Here is a 10,493-nt window from a genome sequence, read left to right as displayed (position 1 = left end):
TGCCTATGCCTTTGGCTCATGCTGAAATTCTTTTCTATCACTTATGCCAAGAACTCTACTCGTCCTGAGTTGAGTTACCCCTCTCCTCTGGAAACTCCCTGGACCCTTCCCGGAGACATCTCTTCTCCTGTGACATCTCTTGGTGACTCTGATGGGACTTCAGAGGCATTGACTTTGCTAAGCATTCTCAAATATTTTCTTTGTCTTGACTTATGACTTATTTGGTTAGTTCCCGTACCTATAACTCCTCTCTCTCTCTCTCTCTCTCTCTCTGCTTCCTTTACTTTTGAAGACCAGAGAGCATAATCTTGATCCACCTCATTTACCATGGCTCCTTTTCTTGGGTGGCTGGGAAATTCCTAAGCAGGGTAGCTTAAAATGGCAATAAGCTGATCTGTCCTAGGGATCTGTTATCAGTCTCTCAACAATATTCTGTAATTCAAATAAAGTTACTGAAAGGCTCTAATCTGGTCTTTCAGAATTCTTGACTACAAACTCAATTATGAATAATGATTTTGGTGAAAAAATCTCTACCTTTATATTTGAACAACTGCCCAATAATGCTCTGCAAACTAACACAATCCCCTTTCAAAGAGTGTAAAACTAAAATAACCTCCTTTGAGAAGTTTTTTTTTTTAATTAAAATATTTTTTACTTTCACAGACACATTTTGATTCATTGTACACAAATGGGGTACAACTTTTCCTTTCCATGGTTGTACACAATGTAGACTCACACCATTCATGCAATCATACATATACATAGGGTAATACTGTCTGTTTCACTCTACCGTTTTTCCATTCCCACCCCTTTTTCCTCTACACCATCCAAAGTTCCTTCATTCTTCTCTTCCCCCCCATCACCCCCCCTCTTGTTATATATTATCATCCACTTATCAGAGAAAACGTTCAGTTTTTGTTTTTTGGGCTTGGCCTATTTCACTTAGCATGCTATTTTCCAACTTCATCCATTTACCAGCAAATGCCATAATTTTATTCTTCTTTATGGTTGATTAATATTCCATTGTGTATATATACCACAGTTTTTTTTATCCATTCGTCAATTGAAGGGCATCTAGGTTGGTTCCACAATCTAGTTATTGTGAATTGAGCTGCTATGAACATTAATGTGGCTGTATCATTGTAGTATGCTGATTTTAAATTCTTTGCGTATAGGCCGAGGAGTGGGATAGCTGGGTCAAATGGTGGGTCCATTCTAAGTATTCTGAGGAATCTCCATACTGCTTTCCAGAGTGGTTCACCAATTTGCAACTCCACCAGTAACAAACGAGTGTGCCTTTTTCCTCACATCCACACCAACACTTATGTGTTCTTGATAATAGCCATTCTAATTGGAGTTAGATGAAATCTTAGGGTGGTTTTAATTTGCATTTCTCTAATTACTAGGGATGATGAGCACTTTTTCATGTATTTGTTGATCACTGTATATCTTCCTTTGTGAAGTGTCTGCCCATTTCCTTAGCCCACTTATTGATTAGGTTCTTTGTAGGGTGTAAAGTTTTCTAAGTTCTGTTCAAATCCCCAGCACAGAAAAAAAAAAAAAATCCTATAGAAAGTTTTCTAAGTTCTTTATAAACTTTAGAGATGAGTGCTCTGTCTCAAGTATGTGTGGAAAAGATTTTCTTCCACTCTGTAGGCTCTCTTTTCACGTTATTATTTCCTGTGCTGAGAAAAAACTTTTTTAATTTAATTTTATTTTTTGCTTTGTAATCAGTATATTAAGGAGACATCCATACATTTCAAGAATTGCTTAAATTCTGATATCCAGATTTACGCGTGTGAACATATGATGACTTTTAAACACACAGTTAAAGCTATTCATCATATTCGCTAGACTACCAACATCAAATTACAGTTACTTTGGAGCATAAGTCAAATGGTTTAAAGTAAGCCTGTAACATACCTAAGGAACACCTTCCTATATTATACATGCAAACTACTTCTCCATGTATAGGTCTCTTCATTTTAATTCCCAGCTCTGGAATTCACTACAAGGGCTTATCATGGTCCAAAGAGAAGGAAAAATTAATGTAACCAGGACTGGTCAACACAATTTTATATATATATATATATATATTTTTTTTTTTAAGATGGCACAATAAAAGGGAATGCAATTCTACAAATGCAAGCCCGTAAGAAGCAGCATATAATGATAAACACCTTCTTTAGAAAGGTATCATTTCTTTCACTGATACCAGAAGGGAAATTATGTTATGCCACCTTCAAGTAAGTTGAGGCAATAGAATGCAGAGGCATCACAATGAATCCCACTTAATACAAATAACTAGACAAACCAACACTCCTCTACAAATTTTCTTTTTCTGATTGCCAGTTAAATACAGTTTTAATTTTATAGCTTAACAATGAAGGGTTATACACTGAAACCAACACATATACCTAGAATTTCAGTCTAAGTTTGTCCACATACACAGCTGAAATCACTTACAAGGTAAGGCCTAACAGATGCCAGGGGAACTTTTTTAAAAGTAGTTTTTACAGGTATTAAACAACTTCTTGCACACTTAAGTCATCATACATACAGGGCAAAGTCAGAGCTTTTATATTTGTGTTTATTCTTCATTTAATTTTTAAAAAACTACTATAATTGAATATTAAAACAAAAACAGGGGTTGGGGATATAGCTCAACTGGTACAGTGCTTGCCTTGCAAGCACAAGGCCCTGGGTTCAAATCCCCAGCACCACAAACAAAACAAAACAAAACAAAAAACCATAAAACAAAAACAATAGCAAGTAGTAAGCATATTATGATTATAGTCCTTCACTCATTCACTACTGCATATAAAATGCCTGCAGTGAGTGTTATTCACCGGCCCCATTAAGAGGTTTGACACTGAACACCACCTCTGGGATGATGTTCATCATCCTCATGTGCTTCTTCATTATAATGGCGCCGTCTTTCCTGTTTGGATCAAAGTCCACCAGTTCTACCTGATCCATTTCATCAGTCTCTTCTACTTCCTTCCTCTCAGGTAGGAGTTTTTCCAGCAAAGAGAGTTTGTCAGGAGAGAGAAAGCCATTTTCAGGAAAGTTTACCTTAAACTCAATGATTAGGCGACCCTTTTCATATGGTCTATGATAAGTTGGCATACCTTTGTTTAACACACGCTTTACATCTCCATGCCTGACAATCTGACCTGGATGAGAGGTGATGACTATGGTTCGATTATCAAGAGTGGATACTGGTTCCTGGAATCCACATAATGCTTCCACCAGCTGTATGTCCATACACACGAAAAGGTCTTCTCCTCGTCGAGTAAAAACAGCACGGTCCTTCTGATCTAACACAATGATAATATCTCCTGGTTCCAATCCTGGTTCTTGGTCTCCTTCACCATGGAATGTTATCTTCTGTCCATCTTTCATGCCTTTGTCAATATGAACTTCTAGAATCTTCTCTCGAACTATTTTCCTTCCATTGCAGCTTTTACATCTATCTTTAGGACTGATAGGTTCCCCATGGCCCTGGCACTCCATGCACAGACTGAATTTGCTGAACCATTCCAGGACCTATCTGATGAATCCTTATTTACATTCCACACCTCGGCAGTTGGGACAGCACTCTACTGCTCCTTTCTTACCACCCTGGCCTTCACATTTGTCACAAATCGCATTCTTTTGCAGAGCCAGTTTTCTTGTTGCACCATTATATAAATCTTCTAACGTCACTGAGGGCTGATGCACAACATTTTTACCTCTCCTTTCTCTCGGCATCCTTCCTCCTCCTCCAAAAAACATGTCAAAGATGTCCATGGGGGAGCCAAAACCACCACCTGCTCCACCCTCCTTAATTGCCTGTTCTCCTCCTTTGTCATATAACTCCCTTTTCTTGGCATCAGAGAGAACTTCATAAGCTTGAGAAATCTGTTTAAACTTTTCTCCTTCATTTGGATTCTTATCAGGGTGGTACTTCAAGGCCAGTTTCCTGTAAGCCTTTTTCAATTCTTCCTGGGTGGCATTGGGTTTGACCCCCAAAACATCATAATAAGTGGTTTCTTTCACCATTTTCTACAGCCGGTGAGCAGGCTGAGGCCGAGCGGGGGAGTAGGAAGGAGCGCAGTAACTCTGTGCAGCTTGGGCAGCCGCTGCTCCTCCGCCTCTCACCAAGCGTTCTGGAAAGTTCCCGAGAAAAAAACCTTTAGTTTTTTGATTCTTGCTTTTATTTCTTGTGCTATGGGGTCTTGTTAAGGAAGTCTGATCCTAAGTCAATGTGATGAAGATTCAGGCCTACTTTTTCTTCTATTTGGTGAAGGGTCTCAGGTCTAATTCCTAGATCCTTGATCCATTTTGAGTTGAGTTTTGTACAGGGTGAAAGATAGGGGTTTAATTTCATTTTACTGCATTATGGATTTCCAGTTTTCCCAGCACCATTTGTTAAACAGGCTATCTTTTCTCCATTGTAAGTTTTTGGCACCCTTGTCTAGTATGAGGATACTATACTTATGTGGGTATGTCTCCATGTCTTCTATCCTGTACCATTGATCTACCTGTCTATTTTGGTGCCAGTACCATGCTGTTTTTGTTACTAGTGCTCTATAGTTGAGTTTTAAGGTCTGGTATTGTGATACCTCCTTCATCACTCTTCCTGCCCAGGATTGCTTTGGCTATTCTAGGTCTTTTGTTCTTCCAGATGAATTTCATGATTGCTTTTTCTGTTTCTATAAGAAATGTCATAGGGATTTTAATTGGAATTGCATTAAATCTGTATAGCACCTTTGGAAATATGGCCATTTTGATAATATTAATTCTGCCTATCCAAGAACATGGGAGATCTTTCCATCTTCTACGGTCTTCCTCAATTTCTTTCTTCAATGTTTTGTAGTTTTCATTGTAGAGATCTTTCACCTCTTTGGTTAGATTGATTCCCCAGTTTTTGTTTTTTTTTTTTTTTGAGGCTATTGAGAATGGAGTTGTTTTCCTCACTTCCCTTTCAGATGTTTCATCGCTTATGTATAAAAATGCTTTAGATTTATGCATGTTGATTTTATAACCTATTTTGCTGAATTCATTAATGAGGTCTAGAAGTTTTCTGGAGCAGTTTTTTGGATCCTCTGAGAAGCTTTTGCTTTGGGAGAATGAAATTAAGTGTACAAAAACTTTCAGTGCTCTACAGAAAGCTCAAAATAGGGAATATTATAGATATAATGGTTAATATATTAATTTATTTCCATTTCCATTTTCTACTAAATCCTAGTTCTATGAAAACAAATTGGGGGAAAAATAGGTTTACTCTTTTATAGCAAAGAAATGAAGATAATGTTTTTTGGTTTCAAATATCTGATTTGTAAGTTAAACCAAATCAATATAAAAAACTTTCTTCAACCAAAGTGCTTAGAACAGTCAAAATGCAAGAAACAATTCAAACTTGTTTGTTCAAAATAAAAGAGGAGTTAAACACTTTCCCTAACTCTATTCTTATTAAGGCTTCAAAGACTTGCTCAGGAAAGTATTGCCCATAGCTGATAATCCAAGCATATTACAGGAGCATATTCTGTCCTGGGCTGCAATACTCTCAAACAATGCCTCCTGGTCTCTCCTGTGTGGACTATGCAGAGCAAGTGGTGCAGTGGGGTGAGGGGTGTAGAAATTATGGTGATAAATATAAAATATATTTTCTAGAAGCATTTCCACTTCATTGAAATACAATATTAAGACCAGAGCAAGCCAAATATGGAAAGTGAGAAAGTTTTATTGTTCTAAAAAAACCTAGGCTATACAGAAAATTGAAAACCATATATGAAAAAATTTCTAAAACAAAGTCTCATCTGTAAGATTATTTACATATTTGGGGTCCATATTTAAAAAGCATGGTCCCCCAGGTCTAATATAGACATAGAAAAATCTATGGTAACATACTTGGGAAGAGGTCTACTATGGTATTTCCCAATACATGACATAAACCAGATAAGGAAACCCCTAGAAGATAACTTCATTGTGCCAAAGTTTTATGATCTTAATTTTGATGATTTTTGAAGGTAAGAAACAATATCAAATTGACTTCAATTGGGATACAATATGGCCTATAGTTAGTAATCACAATTGTAATGCTTCTGCTCCATTTGGGGACAGAATAATTTACACACATGCTGTTTCCTATACCGATATAATTATTACATTTTTTTTTTTTTCAATGCTGGAAATTGAGTTCAGGACTTTGCTCCTGTTAGGAAAGTGCTCTACCACTGAGCTAACACCCCATTATCTTATAAAGAAAAACAGTTGTCTTTAAACTCTTTTAAAACATGTATGTAGTAATCCATTTCCTAAAGATTAAAAAACAAAGAAGTCCATATTCAAAGATGAGCAAAAAATCCATTAAGGTCACTTTCTTCCTTTACTCCTGCTTAAATGCAAATGCTGACAGCTTCTGATTTGTAGAAAGATCTAAAGGTTTTTGCTTTTTAGGCAAATTCAGATTCTCCTTTGCTGCTTCTTTGTGGTTTTCTGCTTCAAGACTTTCATCAACTGCACGTTTTCGCTTCTTTCCTTCAGCTTCATCACTTGGCGTTTCTCCCTTGGCCTTGTTAGTCCATGCCTTTGGGAAACATTGGGGGTGAAGAGAAAGGACTTTTAGTAACAAGGAAACAGGATGGAAGTGATTACATTTCAGGGAACACATATATATAAAATGAAATAGCTACCACTTGAATCATTAAGTTAATCATTAAAGGTTCTAATTGTTAACACATCTTTTATTCTTTGGGAGAAAATATTTGTAAACCATCCACCTGACACGGTGCTGATATCCAGAATATTTAAAGAACTTAGAAAACTCAATAGCGCAAAAAAAAAAAAAAAAAAAAAAAAAATTAAAAAATGGGCAATAGATTCCAAATAGACATTTCTCAAAAGAAGACATATGAATGGTAAGCAGGCTATGAAAAAATGTTCAACATCACTAATCGGGAAAATTTAAATCAAAACTACAATGAGATATCACTTTACCCCAGTAAAAATGGATATTATCAAAAAGACCAAAAATAACAAATGCTGGAGAGGCAGTGGAGACAAGGGAAATCTTTTACACACACTGCTGGGGAGAATTTAAATTAGTATAGTCACTACTGAAAATAGTATGGAGGATTAAAAATAGAATTGCCACATGATCCAGCCATCCTACTACTCAGTATATAACCCAAGGAAATTGTTATGTTGAAGAGACATCTGCACTCTCACGTTCATTGATGCATGATTCAATGAATCATATGAATCAATGAATTCAATAATAGCTAAGAAATGGAAATAACTAAAGTATCCATCTGTGGATGAATGTATAAAGAAAATGTGGTACATATATACAATGGAATACTACTCAGCCTTAAGAAAGAATGAAGCCTGTCATTTGTGTTGACATGGATGGAACTGAACATCTTTTTTTTTTGGTATCGTGGCTTCAACCCAGGGGTGCTTAACTACTGAGCCACATCCTCAGCCCTTTTTGTTTTTGAGACAGAGTCTCGTTAAGTTGCTTAGGGCCTCACTGAGTTGTTGAGGCTGGCTTTGAACTTGTGATCTTCCTGCCTTAGACTCCTGAGCAGCTGGAATTACCGGCATGTGACACCAACTCCAGCTAGAGCTCTCCATGTTAAGTGAATAAGCCAGGCACAGAAAGATAAGTACTGCATAATATCATTGATATGTGGCACCTTTTTTAGATGATTAAGCTGGCAAAGTAGCTCAGTGGTAGAATGCTGCCTAACACTCACAAGGCCCTGGGTTTGATGCCCTGCACCACAAAAACAAACAAAAAAACACATAAATACATAAAAATTGAATAGGAAAATGTTGATCAATGGGTAGGTACTAAGTTACAGCTGGATATGACAAAGGAGTTCTGGTGTACTATTGAACAGGAGAGTAACTAGGTACAACAACAATGTACCGTACATTTTGAAAAGCTCAAAGAAAGGATTTTGAAAGTTTGCTTCATAATTGATAAAAGAGATAAATGCTTAACCTGATTTAAATACTTCACAAGTCTTAACATGTATTGAAACATGTTACCCCATTAAAATATATAATTTTTGTTTTAATGCATCCATTAAAAATAAATTTAAACTTCAAAAATTTAAAAACCAAACTTTTTTTTTATTAAAATCTTTTTTATTTTTACAGACTGCAATTTGATTCATTGTACACAAATGGGGTACAACTTTTCATTTCTATGGTTGTCCACGATGTAGATTCATACCATTCGGGTAAATCATACATGTACATAGGGTAATACTGTCTGTTTCATTCTACTAACCAAAACGCTTTTAAAAAAACCTTTTAATTGCATAACACATTAAAAATTTTGCATTCTATTTCTATATTATTTCAATCTAAATTCTGCTTGTATTTAACCATAGTAGGTTGTGGCAGGAGAAAGCGAGGGCCCAGGGTTACACCACATGCATCTAAAGATGGCGACTGGCAGAGAGCAAACAGCGTCCTGATTATGCCTGGAGAGAGGCAGGAAGCGTTTACAATTGGCTGTATGATAATCAGTTCAGTCGCCTAGCGCGTGGACAGATATACTTTACATGTATGCTCGAGCGAGTGATCGCTTGACCTCTAACAGGATTGGATGGACATATCTGGTTACAATTGCTTATGCATGAGACTGCTTATATATTGAGGGTGTTATTTGAATAAAGGGGAAGCTGCTTCATGAACCTCTGAAGTGTACGTGTCTTCTGTCCCGCTGGTCGGGCATAAGAGCGAGAAGCGGCTGTGGAGCTGCTTGGAGCAGCCGGGCTAAGAAGCCGCGGTTTTCAGTAAGTGGTGGTCCGGACTGGGATCAGATGAGGATTGAACTGGGAATTGGTGAGCGCTCAGATAAATAAAAGACAGTTTCACTAGTGTAATTAACGAGAAGGTTTCCCTATTTGAGGAAACGGTTGCCTTAAGGTTTTAACGGAAGATTCTCCTAGAGAGAGAATATATTGTGAAAGGCTGTCTCAAGAGACAGCAAAGGACATCCCATAACAAATATGTGTAAGTTGCTAATTGTGTTACCTTTCCTTGTTTGGTTCTGTTTGTTGTTGTTGTTGTTGTGACATTAGTTCTTTTCTGTCTGACTTCCAAAAAACCAAAATCTCAAAAACAGTTAAGAGAAGGGGAAAAATATTAGAAACTGTAAAAGAACAATCAAGTCGAGCTTCTGAAAGAGAAAGTAGATGTTCAGACCTCTGTGCCTCCGCCAGAGCAGTATTAACTCCAGAGATGGGAGTACAACCAATACCAACTTCGGTTGTCGGCCCATTACCTAAAGGAACAGTGGGACTAGTTCTGGGGAAGAGTTCTTCTGCTTTAAAAGGATTAAATATTGTCCCTGGAGTTATAGACCCTGATTTTACAGGAGAAATAAAAATCCTTGCTTCTTCACCAAGAGGTGTAGCAGTAATAGCTCAGGGTGAACGCATAGCACAATTGTTGGTCTTACCCAGTTGCTATGATCAATATCCATCAAAAAATATTATTAGGGGAAATAAAGGATTAGGTTCTACTGGCCAAAATATGGCCATGTTAACATGGGGTTTAAAAGATAGGCCTATGACAAAGTTAGTGATAGAAGGCAAAAGTTTTGAGGGCTTATTAGATACTGGGGCTGACAAAAGTATCAAAATTACAGAATGGCCAAAAGCCTGGCCACTTCAACAAGCAGATCAGACTTTAAGAGGATTAGGTATAGCTTCCAACCCTAACAAGAGTGCAGCCATATTTAAATGGAAGGATAAAGAAGGTCATAGTGGTGTCGTCCAACCTTATGTCCTTGAACATCTCCCGGTAAACTTATGGGGGAGAGATATCATGGAACAGATGGATTGACATCTCACATCCGAGATCCCATACGGTAATCCAAAAGCTAATCAAATGATGTTAGCCCAAGGACACACATGGGGAAAGGGTCTTGGGAAAAATAGTCAAGGACCTACTTCACCCATTTTAGTTACTCAAAAACAAGATAGAAAGGGATTGGATTTTCATTAGGGGCCACTGACGCAATTAAAATAACATGGAAATCTGATAAACCTGTCTGGGTCCCTCAGTGGCCCCTCTCAAAAGGCAAATTAGAAGCTGCCCAGCAATTGGTTAACGAACAACTAGAGGCCGGACACGTGAAACCATCCACCTCTTCTTTCAACACACCAATATTTATAATAAAAAAGAAATCAGGAAAATGGAGGCTCTTACATGACCTAAGAGCAGTAAATTCTATAATGGAGCCCATGAGACCTATTCAATTAGGATTACCTGCTTTATCGACTATCCCAGTTAACTGGCCCTCCACTGTAAATGACATAAAAGATTGTTTCTTTTCCATTCCGTTACATCCTTCAAACACCAAAAGGTTCGCATTTGCTGTGCCCTCACTTAATAATAGCTCTCCTAATAAAAGATATGAATGGATAGTCCTCCCGCAAGGCATGGCCAATAGCCCTACCATGTGTCAAATATATGTAGGCAAG

At 37.4% G+C, this 10,493-nt stretch overlaps 1 protein-coding gene and 1 pseudogene across 2 annotated transcripts in view; both read right to left on the bottom strand.

Annotated features, from left to right (window-relative positions):
- Positions 1 to 2,758: 2,758 nt before the first annotated feature.
- On the bottom strand, positions 2,759 to 4,091 carry LOC306653505 (dnaJ homolog subfamily A member 1-like; annotated as a pseudogene). The gene has a single exon. The product of its transcript is annotated as a dnaJ homolog subfamily A member 1-like (transcript).
- Positions 4,092 to 5,710: 1,619 nt separating this feature from the next.
- WDHD1 (WD repeat and HMG-box DNA binding protein 1) overlaps positions 5,711 to 10,493 on the bottom strand; it is a 66,432-nt gene continuing 61,649 nt past the window's right edge. Inside the window, exon 25 of the mRNA XM_079121646.1 lies at positions 5,711 to 6,574. Within this exon, the coding sequence (XP_078977772.1) occupies positions 6,374 to 6,574 (201 nt within the window). The 3' untranslated portion in view covers positions 5,711 to 6,373. The remainder of the gene's footprint in view (positions 6,575 to 10,493) is intronic.

This window comes from Sciurus vulgaris, assembly GCF_902686455.1.
Source record: "Sciurus vulgaris genome assembly, chromosome: 2".
NCBI classification, from domain to species: domain Eukaryota; kingdom Metazoa; phylum Chordata; class Mammalia; order Rodentia; family Sciuridae; genus Sciurus; species Sciurus vulgaris.
The sequence above is the reverse complement of the archived record's forward strand: the minus strand, read 5'-3'. Positions and strand labels throughout refer to the sequence as shown.